The sequence below is a fragment of the Triticum urartu genome, chromosome 3 (assembly GCF_003073215.2).
Source record: "Triticum urartu cultivar G1812 chromosome 3, Tu2.1, whole genome shotgun sequence".
NCBI lineage: Eukaryota > Viridiplantae > Streptophyta > Magnoliopsida > Poales > Poaceae > Triticum > Triticum urartu.
In genome coordinates this window covers 68913307-68934061 of record NC_053024.1, presented here as the reverse complement: position 1 = coordinate 68934061, position 20755 = coordinate 68913307, and the positions used below count along the sequence as shown (strand labels likewise).

Below are 20755 nucleotides of genomic sequence, written 5' to 3'. Positions count from 1 at the left end.
CTCGCCATTGAGCATGATCCGGGTGCTCGAGGTCGAGAGCAGAATTGCGAGCCATTCCCTGAATCTGGGTCCAAACCCGTACTGGCACAGCACTTCGAAGAGGAAGGGCCAGGATAGGGAATCGAACGCTCGCGTGAGGTCGAGTTTGATCATGACTCTCGGGGCCCCAAGTTGGTGCAGCATCTTCATTGATTGCCTGACGAGGACGAAGTTGTCTTGGAGGCTCCGGCCCGGGATGAAAGCGTTCTGGTTCCGGCTAACCAAGTCCGTCAGCCTGGGCGCTAGGCGTAGTGAGACCACTTTCGCGAAGATCTTCGCCACAAGGTGAATCAGGCAGATCGGGCGATAATCACGAAGCTGGCAGGCGTCGGCGCGCTTCGGGAGCAGGGTCAAGAGAGCTTGGTTAAGCTTGCTAAAGCCTCGACCGCGCAGCTCGAAGAGTTGCTGGAAGACATCAAGGAAGTCGTGCCTGACGATGCCCCAGCAGGCCCGTAGAAATTCAGCAGTAAAGCCGTCGGGTCCGGGCGCCTTGCGTGCCGGGAGGTGTTTGACCGCATCCCATATCTCGTCGGGGGTGAACGGGGCGTCCAGGCATGTCAGGTCGCTCGGCTCTATGAGCTGCGCCAAGTCAAGCGAGTGGTCGCGCGCGCCGGTTGTGCCCAGCAGCTCGTCAAAGTGTGCGAAGGCCGCCTGCGCCATCCCCTCTTGATCCGTGATCACGTGTCCATCCACGGTGAGGCTGAATATGTGATTTTTCTGCCGGCGGTAGGAACACTGGCGGTGGAAGAAGGCCGTGTTAGCATCTCCGTCCCTGAGGGTGGCGATCCGTGCCTGTTGCCTCGCGATCGTGCGCTCTAAGGACGCCAGCCCAAGGTAGGCGATCTTCAGTTGTTTCCGCAACCAGTCCTCGGGTGGGGAGAGTGCACGGTCCTCCTGGGCCTTGTCGAAGCGCAAGATCAGCTCTCGGGAGATCGGACCACTCATCAGAAGACGACCAGTCACTTGATGTTTCTTCTTTTCCACCATGCTCATTCTCTCCTGGTGCACTCTCACTTGATGTTTCTTCCTGTTCAACACTCTCATTCAGTCATTCTTCAATGCTGCACTCTCTAATTGAAGAACCGAAGGGAATGCCTTGTGCACATTATCCTGTATGCTTTCATCATGGTCTTTCCCCCACCAAACAATAACTCCTTGTCAAAAGACACAAGAATACAAGGAACAAGGTCCTACAGCAAAAAAGTTAGAGAGAGAAATGCATCCTGTTACAGGTAATCTTCAGGGAAAATAAACATTTAACTATTTTGGCATAAGGCTATATAAGAGACTCACCCTGAGCTTGACTCCAATCTTCCGATAATCACTTTTGGCAATCCTTTACAATCTATATGAACCAATTCATCAGCCAGAAAACCATCTCCAACCATCGGCACGAGGCTAGCATAATGGGCATGCACGATCGAGGAGCTCGAGCTCCACTATGCATTCACGCAGCCGTGCATGGAGGCCTCTCGTGAGGCCGCTAGGCCGCAGACGAGTCATTGGACTCCGACTAGACGCCAGGACTCCGAAGGCCACCATATAGTTAACTTAACTAGACATTGCCCATACATCTGTCTAGTACGATAGTGTAGGAAAATGTTGTTTATCGACATTAGCTACAGTACTAAATATATGTAAAAAGCGGCAAACTCTACTGCAGTATAAAGAGCTACGTATTTACAATGCTGTTTGAGCATTGATCCAATTTTATTCAGCATTCGATTACCCCCAATTAGAAGTAGATTTATTGAGTTGATGCAAATAAATGAGAGAAAAACCTATGGAGGGATGAATCTGAGTTTGCTGATAGGCTCTGCAGCCTCCAAAAAAATTATGGGACACTCCAAAAAGGGTTTAGAGGCTGCGGGTATGACACATGTGCTAAAGTTGCTCTAATATTCTAAAATTTGTGGCTGTGAGCACAAAAAATAATTGCGAAGAAAAGGTTTTTTTCTTTCTTTTGTGCGGGAATTGCTAAGAAAAGTTGACATTGGAGTGAACTAGGTTAGTGCACTGCCTTTGTTCAACGTCTGTAAATTGTAGATGCGTGGATGTTATATGAAATTCCTGAAACTTCAAACCTCTACATGAAACAAAACCTGAACTCATGTAAATGTTCTTTAGGGCTTTTCCCCTCTTACAGTAAATATCATGATTGAATCTGGTGAAACTTTATGTACATTATTCATTGTTCCTTCCATTTTATTGCAATGTTAGTCGTAGTCGAATCCTTACTAATAACCCTCAGATCATTTGTAACTGAGACCAAAGTACCATGGAGAGTGAACCGAAGCCTGATCAGTTTGCATGTGACAGTTAGTTACACTGGTAGTCTGGTACCAGAGTAAGTACATGGTACAGATCCTGAAGCCTTTTCACCTTTTAAACAGAATTCAGGACACAGCACAATGGGCATGCAGCTGCACCAGAAAATACATGCTGCTGCTTCCCAGGTGGGCTGGCTATAAATAAACTTGACTAGAGCCCTAGAGCAAGCAGCAACTCCATAGCTCCAGTGCAGGGTAGCATCTGAATAGATAGTTCTGTTTCAGCCAGTTCTTTTCTGGAGAGGTGCTTGTCAGGCACTGAAAGTGAGAGTTGGAGGAAAACAAACAGATGGCCAACTAATCATGGTCACCGATCAGCTTGTTTTCCTCCAATATCTCACCTTCGGTTGACTGATTGATTGCCTGTCTGCAGCCTAGAGACAAGGAACAGATTGGGTTACAAACAGCTACAAACCTGCATGCACCGCTCAAAGCGAGGATTAGAGGGAGCTGAACCATCCATTGGAAACATGGAGTGATGGTTCAGTTTCTTCTAATATCTCACCTTGACTGGTCCATCCGGGAAATATGCAAGAGACGCACTGCCGCCACCCAAGGTGAGAACTGGAACTGAGGCAGATTAGATATAGACTGGAGTAATAAATTTCTCAAAAAACGAAAACAGACTTCTTTTGTCACAAAGCATCAAGAAATCACGCCTCTAAAAGTGCATTTCACAAAACCACACTTATGTGACAGAATATTTCCAGACCACACTTTTGTCACTTGCGATATGGTTGTAAATACTTTCTTGAAGTGTAGGATTTTTTTATAGTTTGGTTTGAGAAATTTACTCAATAAACTGTCTTGAGAAATTTACTCAATATACTTTTGAAAGCGTTGGTTTGAGAAATTTACTCAATAAACTGTCTTATAGTCTAGTTTGTTTTCTTCCAACATTTTACCTTGGTCGAAGCGCTTGATCCTGAGTGGCTGACTAGTAACTGTTGGTGAGGCGAAGGCTAAAGCGCCAGCCTCTTGTGATCCCTCGCCTCCAACCGATGCAGCCCTGTCAAAGCTTCAAACTTGGAAGTCTATCCTCCACTCTACAAAGGGCAGTCAATTCAATAGGCAGTGGTGGATAAAACAAAAGGCAAGAAAAATGTAGACAGCGTTGTTCAATCGATGTTCTTTAGAATTTGCATGATGCTCTAGGAAGTCAAATGGCATTTGTATAGTATTCAATGTTTCACTGTGTTCATTCTACTAGCGATCAGTATAATAAGATAAGAAAAGGCACTCTGATTCACTGAGTACTGACTGTTGGACCCTCAAGCTACAATTGCTTAATTTGAATCTCAACTATATGGCTAACCTATGGAAATAAACAAACTTGTACAGTCACCAAAAATAGCCATGGAGAGTTTCAAATGACAGAAACAGGGCTACTGATTTTGGTTGTGACTAGTACATGCCAATTTTGTGAACACCAGGCGGCAGTTCATCAATCGTGTGATATGCGTCCTCAGAGCTACTGATCTCAGACCACTCATCAGAAGAACAGTCACTTGATGTTTCTTCTTTTCCACCATGCTCATTCTCTCCTGATGCACTCTCACTTGATGTTTCTTCCTGTTCAACACTCTCATTATTCAATGCTGCACTCTCTAATTGAAGAACTGAAGGGAATGCCTTGTGCACATTATCCTGTATGCTTTCATCATGGTCTTTCCCCCACCAAACAATAGCTCCTTGTCAAAAGACACAAGAATACAAGGAACAATGTCCTACAGCAAAAGAGGAGAGAGAAATGAATTCTGTTACAGGTAATCCTCAGGGAAAATAAACATTTAACTATTTTGGCATAAGGCTATATGAGAGACTCACCCTGAGCTTGACTCCAATCTTCCGATAATCACTTTTTGGCAATCCTTTACAATCTATACGAACCAATTTATCAGCCAGAAAACCATCTTGAACCATCGGCACGAAGCTAGCATGATATCCATTCTTTGCTGTGAAATGGGCATGGTTGGTTAGACACACCGCGGACCACCAGCACGATCGAGGAGCTCGAGCTCCACTATGCATTCACGCAGCCGCGCCTGGAGGCCTCTCGTGAGGACGCTAAGCTGCAGACGAGTCATTGGACTCCGACTAGACGCAAATACTCCAAAGGTCACCGTAGTTCACTAGACATTGCCTATACATCTGTCTAGTATGATAGTGTAGTGTAGTGTATGAAAATGATGTTTATCGACATCACCCCCCCCCCCCCCCCTGTATATATTAGCTACAGTGGTACATATATGTAAAAAGCAACAAACTCTACTACTCCCTCCGTTCCAAAATACTTGACTTCAAAAATGGATGTATCTACATACTAAAACATGTCTAGATACATTTATATTTTGACAAATGGAAGTCATGTATTATGGAACGGAGGGAGTACAATATAAAGACCTATGTATTTACAATGCTGTTTGAGCATTGATCAAATTTTATTCAGCGTTTGATTGCCCCCAATTAGAAGTAGATTTATTGAGTTGATCCAAATAAATGGGAGAAAAACCTATGGAGGGGTGAATCTGAGATTGCAAAGCCTCCAAAAAATTACGGGACACTCCAAAACGGGTTTAGAGGCTGCGGGTATGACACATGTGCTAAAGTTGCTCTAATATTCTAAAATGTGTGGCTGTGAGCAACAATAATAATTGAGAAGAAAAGGTTATTTTCTTTCTTTTGCACGGGAATTGCTAAGAAAAGTTCACATTGGAGTGAACTAGGTTAGTGCACTGCCTTTGTTCAACGTCTGTAAACTGTAGATACGTGGATGTTCTATGAAATTTCTGAAACTTCAAACCTCTACACAAAACAAAACCTGAACTGAAGTAAATGTCCTTTAGGGCTTTTCCCCTCTTAGAGTAATCATGATTGAATCTGGCGAAACTTTATGTACATTATTCATTATTACTTCCATTTTATTGCAATGTTAGTCGTAGTCGAATCCTTACTAATAACCCTCAGATCATTTGTAACTGAGACCAAGGTACTATGGAGAGTGAACCGAAGCCTGATCAGTTTGCATGTGACAGTTAGTTACACTGGTAATCTGGTACCAGAGTAAGTACATGGTACAGATCCTGAAGCCTTTTCACCTTTTAAACAGAATTCAGGACACAGCACAATGGGCATGCAGCTGCGACAGAATTCAGTACATGCAGCTACTTCCCAGGTGGGTATGACACATGCAGCCAGTTCTTGTTTGGAGAGGTGCTTGTCAGGCACTGAAAGTGAGAGTTGGAGGAAAACAAACAGATGGCCAACTATTTGTGGTCACCGATCAGCTTGTTTTCCTCCAATATCTCACCTTCGGTTGACTGATTGATTGCCTGGCGTCGGCTTCTGAAGCCTAGAGACAAGGAACAGATTGGGTTACATGCATGCACCGCTCAAAGCGAGGATTAGAGGGAGCTGAACCATCCATTGGAAGCATAGAGTAATAGTTCAGTTTCTTCTAATATCTCACCTTGACTGGTCCATCTGAAATATGCCAGACACCCAAGGTGAAAACTATAACTGAGCAGATAGGTATATAGACTGGAGTAATAAGTTTCTCAAAAAACCAGACTTTCTTTAGTCATACAGCATCAAGAAACCACACCTCTAAAAGTGCATTTCACAAAACCACACTTCTGTGACAGAATATTTCTCCAGACCACTTTTGTCACTCGCAATGTGGTTAGTAAATATACGTTCTTAAAGTGTTTTTTATAGTTTTGAAAAAGAAAGCGTGATTTTAAGAAATTTAATCAATAAACTGCCTTATGGTCTAATTTGTTTTCCTCCAACATCTTACCTTGGCCGAATTGATTGATCCTGGGTGGCTGACTAGTAACTGATGGCGAGGCAACGGCTAAAGCGGCAGCCTCTTGTGATACCTTGCCTCCAACAGACGCAGCCTTGTCAAAGCTTAAAACTTGGACCCTATCCTCCACGTAGCTCAATCCAATCATAGTGGGGAGGCAATCAATTCAATTGGCAGTGGTGGATAAAGCAAAAAGGCAGAAAAGACTAGACAGCATTGTTCCATTGATGTTCTTTAGAATTTGCAATTTGCATGATGCTCTAGGAAGTCAAATGACGTTTGTATAATATTCAATGTTTCACTATTTCATTCTATTAGCGGTCAGTATAATAAGATCAAAGGCACTATGGTCCAGTGAGTACTAACTGTTGGACCCTCAAGCTACAATTTCTTTATTTGAATCTCAACTATAGCCAACCTGTGGAAGTGAACAAACTTGTACAATCACGAAAAACTAGCCATGGAGAATTTCGAAGGACAGAAGCAGGGCTACTGGATTTGGTTGCAACTAGTGATAGAACATAATCATCACTGGTAAGAATGGACAAGTTGGTGGTGTTGGATGACATGCCAACTTTGTGAACACCTGGTGGCAGATTGAGTCCTCTGGATATGTCAGATCGATCTAAGGATATTCTACCCTGGAAATGTCCTACTTATCATCTGGCACATTGTCAGAGCTACTGATCTCAGACCACTCATCAGAAGAACAGTCAACTGATGTTTCTTCTTTTTCACCATGTTCATTCTCTCCTGCTACACTCTCACTTGATGCTTCTTCCTGTTCATTCTCTCCTGCTGCACTCTCTAATTGAAGAACTGAAGGGAATGCCTTGTGCATATTATCCTGTATGCTTTCATCATGGTCTTTCCCCCTCCAAACAATAATTTGCTCCTTGTCAAAAGACACAAGAACACAAGGAACAAGGTCCTACACCAAAAAAGGAGGAGAGAGAAATGCATCCTGTTACAGGTCATCTTCAGATCAAATAAACATTCTTACTACTTATTTTGGTGTATATAAGGCTATATGAGAAACTCACCCTGAGCTTGACTCCAATCTTCCGATAATCACTCTTTGGCAATCCTTTACAATCTATACGAACCAATTCATCGGCCAGAAAACCATCTCGAACCATCGACACGAGACTAGCATAATACCCGTTCTTTGCTGTGAAATGGACGTGGTTGGTTAGTTAGGCATATTTTAAACACATACATCTATATGATACTATGTCTAAACAAAAAGGGAGACAAGGATTACCAAGCTTTGTCAAGACAGGAGCATGTAGGCCCTTCTTCCTCATTTCCTTTGTCTCCTGAACTGTCAGCCCTTCTATTGTTGTTTTAATTAGCCTTGGGTAGATCGGTTCAGCTGGCTTCCATAACATCAACGGAATAACAGGTCTTTTCTTTGGATGATAATGCCTCCCTCTGTATAGTATTAACTGGCCACCATGCCTGTGGATGATAAGGCCACCAGTTTTATCCTGGGAAAAAGGTAGCATTACTCAGGCTTCTACAGGAGAGTAATATCAGAACCAGTGACATCAAATAAGAGCTCCGAAGATATCCATAAAGTACTTGATAAACTCCATGGATGTAAAGTGGCAGTGTTCATGTTCTTAGAGATACCTCGAGCTCACGGCACACATTTTGCATATCAACCGTCGGCACACCAAGGCATTTCACCCTGACCCCCTCGCCATGCTTCCAGTGGTTGTGAATGTCATTCAGCATGTTATGAGTGAGCCCATCTCTCCCTAGAGAAACATCAGCTGTCATTATCTGTATCGCAGCTCCAAATGCACAATTAATTCATTACTAGTATTGTTCGAACAACCCGAGACCAAATTACCGAGATTGATCTGCCGCTTGGTGCGGTTCTTCTGGCATTTGTCGACCAAGAAGGAGCGCTCCGCGGGGGTGAGCGGCTCGCCGAGCACGCGCTCTCGCTCGCGCCGCCGGGCCTCCTCCAGGTCCTTCTCGGCGGCGGGGGCGGGGTCCTCGGCGTCGACGCTCCGGAGCGTGGTGTCGACGGCGGGCGCGCAGAGGCCGGTCCAGGGGCGGTCGAGGCGACCGGGGCCGAAAGGGGAGTACTTGGGCTCGCGGAGCCCGATGGGCTTGGCGTCCGGGGAGCTCTCCGTGTAGCTGAAGCGGAAATCGAAGGGGAGGTCGGAGTGGGAGGCCGGGCGGTCTCCGCGGTCCAGCGAAGAGGGCGGCCGGTAGGGGGGCTTCTTGGTCCGACGCTTCTGGTCGGCGGCGGCGCCTGTGCCGTGGGAGATCTCTTTCGCGGTGGGGGTCAGGGAGGCCGGCGGCACGAAGCCGTAGCGGTCTAGGAGGCGGGAGAGGTGGCGGCGGGGAGGGTGGCACGGCCGCAGCAGGTGGGCGCCGCGGAGGAGGCTAGGGAGGAGCATGGAGCGGCGGAGCAGAGTGGCCAATGGCGACCGTGGGTCGACGGGGGCAAAACCCTCGTGTTCGTGGGTTTTTTCGGAAGAAAAACTAGTTTTCCATTCGGAAATTTACAAGGAAAACGAGGACGTGATCCATCTCTTTGGGAAATGGACTTCAAGTTGATTTTGGTTTACACCCATATATGAGCACTGTCATCATTTCATTTAATTTAAAGTTACCTACACGTATAACAAAGCCAATTACCACAATATAAAGTGGAAACAGCCTGAAAGTAACTTGAAGCACAAATTTTAACGAAAAAAAAATTGAACACAAATCAAATTATAGGCTTAGTCTGTCTAAAAAAACATAGAATTAGTCAGTTTTCAAAACCTCTTTGGATTGAAGGATTTTCGTAGATTGAGGGATTTGAATCTTAATGGATTTTTTTTGTCAGAGCCTTTTGAAAAGTTCAGTGCACCTTCAGCCTCTCTCTCCTTAATCCTCTAGAATTCAAGAAGATTACACACTTCGTCCTCAAACTGCAGGTAACGGTTTGTTACCCAAACTCGAGAAACACTAAAGTATAGTCCTTATACATGAAAATACGTAACATCTATGATCCATTATACAGTCCTCTTGATGGTCGGTCGCTCTGGTGCCGCCATGTACCCCCCCCCTCCCCCCCCCCCCACACACACAGTGTGGCCAGGATCTTTTTGTGGTCATAACCCTGCCATTTCGCTAATTTACCCAGAACCCCACACCAGCCATGTCATAAATCCCCAATCCCCACCCCAGCACGTGTCCGTTCCCCCCCGCTCCCTCCCAATTCCCTTCTCCAAATGCCCAAATCCATGGATGGCGAGAGCGCGGAGAACTCCCGTAAGATCGTGTTGTATCATTAATAAAGATTCATCATGCAATCTCCAATACATTCTTGTTTGGTTTAATGGGACCATTTTGTCAAATCACCATGCCATGCATAATTAAATAGAATTACCAACTAAAATTGAGAGAACCACTGCAAATCTAGTGGCATTTGGGTCTCTCCTGACCTAGATGTTGTGGGTCATGTGCATTACTTGGCCAAGACTCCAAATAACGATACCTAATTTACTCATGTTTGAAATTTAGAAACTAAAACTTAATATCTCTGACCCTCAAGCCGAAGCCTTGAAAAAATCGGTTTGTGATGGACGTGGTTCTTTCGCCAAAAGCAATTAATTTCCATGGAACCAGAGACACCTTCCGCAATGAGGTTATACAGAAAACAGAAATAAGAAATATTGAACACCAACATTGTGATTTGATTTTCCGTTTGTTGGATCAGCCATTGGTGTCCTCATGTTAAAAGAACAAGGACTCACTATTTATTCTTAATTAGCGTCGTTCTCATGTTAGAAAATAAGTATTTTGTTATTTGATCTTCACTGTCATTTGATCTCCTGGTTGCAGGAATCCAAGGAGATGCTATTGGCACCTTACATGAATGACCACGCTTTGAATTAACCATTTCTAGAATTGTTCGTGTGGTGCTTGAAGGAAATATGCCCTAGAGGCAATAATAAAGTTGTTATTTTATATTTCCTAATTCATGATGAAGGTTTATTATTCATGCTAGAATTGTATTGATCGGAAACCTAAATACATCTGTGAATACATAAACAAATACCATGTCCCTAGTAAGCCTCTACTAGACTAGCTCGTTGATCAAAGATGGTTAATGTTTCCTAATCATAGACATGTGTTGTCATTTGATAATAGGATCACATCATTAGGAGAATGTTGTGATGGACAAGACCCATCCGTTAGCTTAGCATATTGATTGTTCAGTTTCTTGCTATTGCTTTCTTCATGTCAAATACATATTCCTTCGACTATGAGATTATGCAACTCCCAGATACCGCAGGAATGCCTTGTGTGCTATCAAACGTCACAACATAACTGGGTGATTATAAAGATGCTCTACAGGTATCTCCGAAGGTGTATGTTGAGTTGGCATAGATCGAGATTAGGATTTGTCACTCCGAGTATCGGAGAGGTATCTCTGGGCCCTCTCGGTAGTACACATCATAAGCTTGCAAGCAAACGACTAAGGAGTTAGTCACGAGGATATTGAACTAGGTATGAAGATACCGACGATCGGATCTCGAGCAAGTAACATACCGATGGACAAAAGGAATTGTGTATGTTGTCATAACGGTTCAACCAATAAAGATCTTCATAGAATATGTATGAGCCAATATGGGCATCCAGGTTCCGCTATTGATTATTGACTGGAGAGGTGTCTCGGTCATGTCTACATAGTTCTCGAACCCGTAGGGTCCGCACGCTTAACGTTTGTTGACGATATAGTGTTATATGAGTTATGTGATTTGGTGACCGAATGTTGTTTGGAGTCCCGGATGAGAACACGGACATGACGAGGAGTCTCGAAATGGTCGAGAGGTAAAGATTGATATATAGGACGATGGTATTCGAACACCGGAAGTGTTTCGGGGGGTACCGGGTACTTATCAAGTCACCGGAAGGGGTTCCGGACACCCCTGGCAAAAGATATGGGCCTTATGGGCCAAGAGGGGAAACACACCAGCCACAAAGGACTGGTGCGCCCCCATATGGACCGGCCTAAGAAGGAGAAGGAAAGGGGAGAAGGGAAAGATAAGTGTGGATTAGGATTCCCATTTCCTTCCCTCCCCCCCCCCCTCTTTCCTTCCCCCTCCGACAAACATGGCAGGGGAGCGCGGCCAAGGGCAGGAGCCCAAGTAGGATTCGGACCTACTTGGGGTGCCCCTTGGCCTCTCCCCTCTCCCTCCCACCTATATATATGATGCGGGGGCGCCTAGCACACACCGGACAATTGCCTAGCCGTGTGCGGCGCCTCCCTCCACTGTTTACACCCTCGGTCATATTTTCGTAGTGCTTAGGTGAAGCCCTGCGGAAGACACTTCACCATCACCGTCACCACGCCATCGTGTTGACGGAACTCATCTACTACTTCGATGTCTTGCTGGATCAAGAAGGCGAGGGACGTCACCGAGCTGAACGTGTGCGGAACGTGGAGGTGTCGTGCGTTCGATACTTGATCGGTTGAAGCGCGAAGAAGTTCGACTACATCAACCGTGTTGTGAAACGCTTCCGCTTACGGTCTACAAGGGTACATAGACACACTCTCCCCCTCGTTGCTATGTGATACGTCCATTTTGCATCATGCTTTTATATCGACATTTATTGCATTATGGGTTGTTATTACACATTATGTCACAATACTTATGTCTATTCTCTCTTATTTTGCAAGGTTTACATAAAGAGGGAGAATGCCGGCAGCTGGGATTCTGGGCTGGAAAAGGAGCAAATATTAGAGACCTATTCTGCACAACTCCAAAAGTCCTGAAACTCATGAAAGCTATTTCCAGAATATATAAAAAATACTGAGCGCAAGAAGTTCCAAAGGGGGGCCACACCCTGGCCACGAGGGGGGGGGGCGCCCCCTGTCTCGTGGGCCCCCTGGTGGCCCTCCGATGCCCATCTTCTGCTATATGGAGTCTTTCGTTGAGGAAAAAAGAATAAGCAAGCTTTCGGGACGAGACTCTGCCGCCACGAGGCGGAACCTTAGCGGAACCAATCTAGGGCTCCAGCGGAGCTGTTCTGCTGGGGAAACTTCCCTCCGGGAGAGGGAAATCATCACCATCGTCATCACCAACGATCCTCTCATCGGGAGGGGGTCAATCTCCATCAACATCTTCACCAGCACCATCTCATCTCAAACCCTAGTTCATCTCTTGTATCCAATATTTGTATCCAAACCTCAGATTGGTACCTGTGGGTTGCTAGTAGTGTTGATTACTCCTTGTAGTTGATGCTAGTTGGTTTACTTGGTGGAAGATCATATGTTCAGATCCATTATGCATATTAATACCCCTCTGATTATGAACATGAATATGCTTTGTGAGTAGTTACGTTTGTTCCTGAGGACATGAGAGAAGTCTTGCTATTATCAGTCATGTGAATTTGGTATTCGTTCGATATTTTGATGAGATGTATGTTGTCATCCCTCGAGTGGTGTCATGTGAACGTCGACTACATGAAACTTCACCATTGTTTGGGCCTAGAGGGAGGCATTGGGAAGTAATAAGTAGATGATGGGTTGCTAGAGTGACAGAAGCTTAAACCCTAGTTTATGCGTTGCTTCGTAAGGGGCTGATTTGGATCCATATGTTTCATGCTATGGTTAGGTTTACCTTAATACTTCTGTTGTAGTTGCGGATGCTTGCAATAGGGGTTAATCATAAGTGGGATGCTTGTCCAAGTAAGGACAGCACCCAAGCACCGGTCCACCCACATATCAGATTATCAAAGTACCGAACGTGAATCATATGATTGTGATGAAAACTAGCTTGACGATAATTCCCATGTGTCCTCAGGAGCGCTTTACATCATATAAGAGTTTGTCCAGGCTTGTCCTTTGCTACAAAAAGGATTGGGCTATCTTGCTGCACCTTATTTACTTTTATTACTTGCTACTCGTTACAAATTACCTTACCACAAAACTATCTGTCACCGATAATTTCAGTGCTTGCAGAGAATACCTTACTGAAAACTGCTAATCATTTCCTTCTGCTCCTCGTTGGGTTCGACACTGATACGTCTCCGTCGTATCTACTTTTCCAAACACGTTTGCCCTTGTTTGGGATTCTAACTTGCATGATTTGAATGGAACTAACCCGGACAGACGTTGTTTTCAGCAGAATTACCATGGTGTTATTTATGTGTAGAAACAAACATTCTCGGAATGACCAGAAACTTCACGGAGCAACTTTTTGGAAAATATATAAAATACCTGCAAAAAATGAAGGCCAGGGGGCCCACCACCTGTCCACGAGGGTGGGGGGCGCGCCCCCCTACCTCGTGGGCCCCCTGGTGCCTCTCTGACTCCAACTCCAACTCCATATATTGTGTTTCGGGGAGAAAAAAATCAGAGAGAAGAACTCATCGTGTTTTACGATACGGAGCCGCCACCAAGCCCTAAAACCTCTCGGGAGGGCTGATCTGGAGTCCGTTCGGGGCTCCGGAGAGGGGAATCCGTCGCCATCGTCGTCATCAACCATCTTCCATCACCAATTTCATGATGCTCACCGCCGTGCGTGAGTAATTCCATCGTAGGCTTGCTGGACGGTGATGGGTTGGATGGGATATATCATGTAATCGAGTTAGTTTTGTTAGGGTTTGATCCCTAGTATCCACTATGTTCTGAGATTGATGTTGCTATGACTTTGCTATGCTTAATGCTTGTCACTAGGGCCCGAGTGCCATGATTTCAGATCTGAACCTATTATGTTTTCATCAATATATGAGTGTTCTTAATCCTATCTTGCAAGTCTACAGTCACCTATTATGTGTTATAATCCGTTAACCCCGAAGTGACAATAATCGGGATACTTACCGGTGATGACCGTAGTTTGAGGAGTTCATGTATTCACTATGTGTTAATGCTTTGTTCCGGTTCTCTATTAAAAGGAGGCCTTAATATCCCTTAGTTTCCATAAGGACCCCGCTGATGACCCACAAGTACAGGGGATCTATCGTAGTCTATCATAGTCCTTTCGATAAGTAAGAGTGTCGAACCCAACGAGGAGCAGAAGGAAATGATAAGCGGTTTTCAGCAAGGTATTCTCTGCAAGTACTGAAATAAGTGGTAACAAATAGTTTTGTGATAATATAGATTGTAACGAGCAACAAGTAATAAAAGTAAATAAAGTGCAGCAAGGTGGCCCAATCCTTTTGTAGCAAAGGACAAGCCGGAACAAACTCTTATAATAGGAAAAGCGCTCCCGAGGACACATGGGAATATCGTCAAGCTAGTTTTCATCACGTTCATATGATTCGCGTTCGATACTTTGATAATTTGATATGTGGGTGGACCGGTGCTTGGGTGCTGTTCTTACTTGAACAAGCATCCCACTTATGATTAACCTCTATTGCAAGCATCCGCAACTACAACAAAAGTATTAAGGTAAACCTAACCATAGCATGAAACATATGGATCTAAATCAGCCCCTTACGAAGCAACGCATAAACTAGGGTTTAAGCTTCTGTCACTCTAGCAACCCATCATCTACTTATTACTTCCCAATGCCTTCCTCTAGGCCCAAATAATGGTGAAGTGTTATGTAGTCGACGTTCACATAACACCACTAGAGGGTAGACAACATACATCTTATCAAAATATCAAACGAATACCAAATTCACATGACTACTCATAGCAAGACTTCTCCCTTGTCCTCAGGAACGAATGTAATTACTCACAAAGCATATTCATGTTCATAATCAGAGGGGTAATAATATGCATATAGGATCTGAACATATGATCTTCCACCAATTAAACCAACTAGCATCAACTACAAGGAGTAATCAACACTACTAGCAACCTACTAGCACCAATTCCGGACTTTGAGACAAGAATTGGATACAAGAGATGAACTAGGGTTTGGAGATGAGATGGTGCTGGTGAAGATGTTGCTGGAGATTGCCCTCTCCCGATGAGAGGAGCGTTGGTGATGACGATGGTGATGATTTCCCCCTCCCGGAGGGAAGTTTCCCCGGCAGAACAGCTCTGCCAGAGCTCTAGATTGGATCCGCCAAGGTTCCGCCTCGTGGCGATGGAGTCTCGTCCCGAAAAGTTCCTTCCTGTTTTTTCTCATCGAAAGACCTCATATAGGAGAAGATGGACGTCGGAGAGCCACCAGGGGGCCCACGAGGTAGGGGGCGTGCCCTAGGGGGGGCGCCCCCCACCCTCGTGAGAAGGGTGTGGGCCCCCTGGCCTTCATCTTTGGCGAGGATTTTTCTTTATTTATTTTAAGATGTTCCGTGGAGTTTCGGGACTTTTGGAGTTGCGTAGAATAGGTCTCTAATATTTGCTCCTTTTCCAGCCCAGAATTCCAGCTGCCGGCATTCTCCCTCCTTATGTAAACCTTGTAAAATGAGAGAGAATAGCCATAAGTATTGTGATATAAAGTGAAATAACAGTCCATAATGCGATAAATATCGATATAAAAGCATGATGCAAAATGGACGTATCACCCACTGCCACGGGAGGGTAGGACAAAAGATTCATGCAAGTTCTTTTCCATAAGCATGTATGACTATATTCGGAATACATGCCTACATTATATCAATGAACTGGAGCTAGTTCTGTGTCACCCTAGGTTATGACTGTTACATGATGAACCGCATCCGGCATAATTCTCCATCACCGATCCATGCCTACAAGCTTTCCATATATTGTTCTCCTCTTATTTACTTTTCCGTTGCTATTTCTATCATCACTACAAAATACCAAAAACATTACTCTTACTACTGTTACCTTTTGCTACCGTTACCACTACTATCATATTACTTTGCTACTAAACACTTTGCTGTAGATATTAAGTTTCCAGGTGTGGTTGAATTGACAACTCGGCTGCTAATACTTGAGAGTATTATTTGGCTCCCCTTGTGTCGAATCAATAAATTTGGGTTGAATACTCTACCCTCGAAAACTGTTGCGATCCCCTATACTTGTGGGTTATCAAGACTATTTTCTGGTGCCGTTGCCGGGGAGCATAGCTCTATTCCTTGAGTCACTTGGGATATATATATCTGCTTATCATTATGAAGAACTTGAAAGATCCAAGAACCAAGATTTATCCCTCAACTATGAGGTGAGGTAAGGAACTGCCATCTAGCTCTACACTTGATTCACCTTATGTTTTGAGTAAGCTTGCGACGCCTAAAACTGCTTCTGCTATTCGTTCTGATATGTCGCATGTTATTGATGATGCTACTTCTGATATGCATGATACTTATGATGAAACAACTTCTATGCTTGATACTACTGTGCCACTTGGTAAATTTCTTGATGAACAACTTGCCAAGGCTTGGGAGATTGAAAATATTGAATCTGATAATACCGATGAAAGTGATGATGAAGAATCACTTGTTATTCCTAAGGGTTATGTTTTTGATCAAGAAGCTTCTTTAGCTATTTTAGCTTGCAAAGATAGATATGAACTCAAAAGGTTATTAGCTAAATGGAATAAGCAATCTCTAAATGCTAGAATGAAACCTGACCCTGCTTTTGCTACTTCACCTATCTGTGTTACTGATAAGGATTATGAATTCTCTGTTGATCCTGATATAATTACTTTGGTTGAATCTGGTCCTTTTCATGGTTATGAATCTGAATCTGTTGTAGCACATCTTACTAAACTGAATGATATAGCCACCCTGTTCACTAAAGATGAGAGAACTCGTTACTTTTATATCCTTAAAATATTTCCATTCTCATTAAAGGGTGATGCTAAGATATGGTTTAATTCCCTTGATCCTAGTTGTGTGCGTAGTCCCCAGGATATGATTTATTACTTCTCTGCTAAATATTTCCCTACTCATAAGAAACAAGCTGCTTTAAGGGATATATATAATTTTGCGCAAATTGAAGAAGAGAGTCTCCCACAAGCTTGGGGGAGGCTTATCCAATTACTTAATGCTTTGCCTGATCATCCTCTTAAGAAAAATGAAATACTTGATATCCTTTATAATGGACTAACCGATGCCTCCAGAGATTACCTGGATAGTTGTGTTGGTTCTGTTTTCAGGGAAAGAACACCGGATGAAGCTGAAATTCTATTGAATAATATGTTGACAAATGAAAATAATTGGACACCTCTGGAGCAAATTTCTGAGCCTATTCCTAAACCAACTCCGAAGAAGAGGGGTATTCTATTTCTCAGTCCTAAAGATATGCAAGAGGCAAAGAAATCTATGAAAGAAAAATGTATTAAAGCTGAAGATGTTAAGAATTTACCTCCTATTGAAGAAATACATGGTCTTAATTTACCGCCTGTTGAAGAAACATATGATCTTAATCCTTTACCTATTGAAGAAACTCATGGTCTTGATAACCCGACACAGGTAGTAAAGGTAAATTCTCTCTATAGATATGATAAAGCTGAAATCCCATTTACTAAATTTGCTAGCCCATGTTTAGATGAGTTTGATAAATTTATGGCTAAGCAAGAAGACTTTAATGCTTATTTTGGTAGACAATTGAAATACAATTCAAATATGTTTGAACACTTGGGTGATTATATGGCTAATGTTAAAGGTGAACTTAAACTTATTAGTAAACATGCTTCTATGGTTACCACTCAAGTAGAACAAGTACTTAAAGCTCAAAATGATTTGCTCAATGAATTGAATAGTAAGGATAATGATAATGTTGTTAGAGTTATGACTAGAGGTGGTAGAATGACTCATGAACCTTTGTATCCTGAAGGCCATCCTAAAAGAATTGAGCAAGATGCTCAGAGAAATAATATAGATGCACCTAGTTTGTCTAAAAAGAAGAAAAAGAAAAATGATAGGACTTTGCATGCTTCTGGTGATCCTATTGTTGAAACACCCGAGAATCCAAATGATATTTCTATTTCTGATGCTAAAACACAATCTGGTAATGAACCTGAAACTAGTGATAATGTTAATAATAATGTTCATGATGATGCTCAACCTAGTAATGATAATGATATAGAAATTGAACCTGCTGTTGATCTTGATAACCCACAATCAAAGAATCAACGTTATGATAAGAAAGACTTTGTTGCTAGGAAACATGGTAAAGAAAGAGAGCCTTGGGTTCAGAAACCCATGCCTTTTCCTCCCAAACCATCCAAGAAAAAGGATGATGAGGGTTTTGAGCACTTTCCTGAAATGATTAGACCTATCTTTTTGCGTATGCAATTAACTGATATGCTCAAAACCAATCCTTATGCTAAGTACATGAAAGATATAATTACAAATAAAAGAAAGATTCCGGAAGCTGAAATTTCCACCATGCTTGCTAATTATACTTTTAAGGGTGGAATACCAAAGAAACTTGGAGATCCAGGAGTACCTACTATACCATGCTCCATTAAAAGAAACTATGTTAAAACTGCTTTATGTGATCTTGGAGCCGGTGTTAGTGTTATGCCTCTCTCTTTATATCATAGACTTGATTTGAATAAGTTGACACCCACTAAAATATCTTTGCAAATGGCTGATAAATCAACTGCTATACCTGTCGGTATTTGTGAGGATGTGCCTGTTGTAGTTGCAAACGTTACTATTTTAACGGACTTTGTTATACTTGATATTCCCGAGGATGGTAGTATGTCTATTATTCTTGGAAGACCTTTTTTGAATACCGCAGGGGATGTTATTGATTGTACTAAAGGCAATGTCACTTTTCATGTTAATGGTAGTGAGCATACGGTACACTTTCCGAGGAAACAACCTCAAGTTCATAGTATCAACTCTATTGGAAAGATTCCATCGATTATATTTGGAGGTTTTGAATTTCCTCTTCCTACTGTCAAGAAGAAATATGATATTCTTATTATTGGGGATATGCATATCCTCGTTGAGGTAACATAGTGTTATTCCAAATTTCTCCGGTTCCATGTTATTCGGAATGAGTTCGTTAACAAGACTTGATCAACCTTGTTAGTGGATTGCTTTTGATGAGCATGAGATGGATGAAAACTAGAAAGCACAACCTTATGTACCCCACTTTTACTTTATGTTATTTATATTAAATAAAATAAAAATAAACATTTTTCTGTCTGTTATCTGATTATCCGTGCTATATAAAAATACCCTGAAAATAAAAGTTTTCCAAATGCCCTGAAATTTAAATATGATTTTTTCCAGAATATTTGAGAATATTTGGCACTGAGAACACAGCAGGGGGGCCAACCACCTGCCCACGAGGGTGGAGGGCGCGCCCTACCCCCCTGGGCGCCCCCTGCCTCATGGGCCCATGGTGGCCCTCCTCCACTTATCCTTTCACCCACACACTCCTTCTTCCTCCCCCAAACACGAATATCCAGCTCAAACCCGAGTCCAAGCTCGTTGTGCTGCCATTTTCGATCTCCTTGCTCAAAGCACCTCTCACAAAACTGCTTGGGGAGATTGTTCCTTGGTATGTGACTCCTCCATTGGTCCAATTAGTTTTTGTTCTAGTGCTTTATTCATTGCAAATTTTTGCTGCTTAGGTGACCCTGTTCTTGAGCTTGCATGTCAAATTTATATGGTTCCAAGTAGTTTTGATGCATGGTATAGGCCCTAGGCACTTGTAGGAGTAGTTGCTATCAATATTATTGAGTTTGGTTTACTTTTATTTTGAAGTTACTAAAAATTTTCAGAATTTTTCAGAGGAAGAAATATGCTTAGGAAAATGTCCCAAGGTGGTTCTTCAAGGAAGCAAGGACCTAGGCTTGCAATGCGTGATGCTGATGAAGAGCCACCAAGAGACGCTCCAGTGCGTCCATGTGAATGGCCTTCAGAAAATTGTATGGATCGAGAAGGAAGAATTCAATGCACATTTGCGTAACGCTGATCTTGTGAGCTTCGAGGAAGAGAAGTGCAGCCAGTATCACAACCTCACCAGTACCTTTGTGAGGAGGTTTGAATTTTCAACTTCACGTAATTCTCCAACTGTCCTGTTTGATCTTTATGAAAATTCTTATACTATGGACTTAGAGGACTTTACCACTGCTTGCAAACTTCCACAATGGGGTAGTATAAGGGATCCTCGCAAATCTGAATTTAGAGATTTTCTTGCTAGTATAACTGTGGGAGAATCTAGAGATATAACACAAGCCACCATAGGGAGCATTCACTTTCCTGCTATACATTATTTTGCTCTCTTCATAGGTAGATGCATTAATGGTAAAGATGAGGCATGTCACATGTGTGTCCCCGATCTCAGTATTCTTAGGAGTGTTGTGTTAGGAGATAAATCTTATAATTTGGGAGCCATTGTTGCACGTAGGTTGCATCTTAATAGATTTAATGGAGATTTCTTTGGAGGATTTTATGCAACCTGCATAGCTAATTTTCTTGGTATAGCCATACACGAAGATGATATTGAATTACCTCCTGCTTACCTAGACTTTAATGCTATGGTTCACCACCAGTTTGTCGAGAGGAATGAATCACCTCTCCAGTATCGACTAATCTTTGACAGACACCGTGCTGTCCATATTACTCTCCCTGCTACTGCCTTGTTTGATCATCAGGCAAAAGGAAGATATACTATTACCAGAGAGGAGGAAGATGAGTACGAGAGGAGAGCGGAGGTCGCTTGTCGCCACGCTGCAGC

At 43.1% G+C, this 20755-nt stretch overlaps 1 protein-coding gene and 1 long non-coding RNA gene across 2 annotated transcripts; one reads left to right on the top strand and one right to left on the bottom strand.

Moving 5' to 3' along the window:
- The first annotated feature begins 2554 nt into the window (after nucleotides 1-2554).
- On the top strand, nucleotides 2555-6692 carry LOC125542915. The gene is made up of 2 exons (XR_007298165.1): nucleotides 2555-2613; nucleotides 5583-6692. It is a non-coding gene; the product is annotated as an uncharacterized LOC125542915 (long non-coding RNA).
- LOC125542914 (CRS2-associated factor 1, mitochondrial) lies at nucleotides 6546-8679 on the bottom strand. The gene is made up of 5 exons (XM_048706140.1): nucleotides 8036-8679; nucleotides 7813-7940; nucleotides 7442-7667; nucleotides 7221-7348; nucleotides 6546-7108 (listed from the first exon to the last, which is right to left on the bottom strand). The coding sequence occupies exons 1-5, from the start codon at nucleotides 8592-8594 to the stop codon at nucleotides 6830-6832; spliced, it is 1320 nt and encodes a 439-aa protein (XP_048562097.1). The 5' UTR covers nucleotides 8595-8679; the 3' UTR covers nucleotides 6546-6829.
- Between the last annotated feature and the right edge of the window lie 12076 nt (nucleotides 8680-20755).

Excerpts from the sequence above, each read along its gene's own strand:
- LOC125542914 (XM_048706140.1), bottom strand. The coding sequence starts at position 8,594 with ATGCTCCTCCCTAGCCTCCTCCGCGGCGCCCACCTGCTGCGGCCGTGC. Across the intron at positions 7,668-7,812 it reads ATGTGTGCCGTGAGCTCGAG|GATAAAACTGGTGGCCTTAT; the intron begins GTATCTCTAAGA and ends CCTTTTTCCCAG. Across the intron at positions 7,349-7,441 it reads TCCTGTCTTGACAAAGCTTG|CAAAGAACGGGTATTATGCT; the intron begins GTAATCCTTGTC and ends TCCATTTCACAG.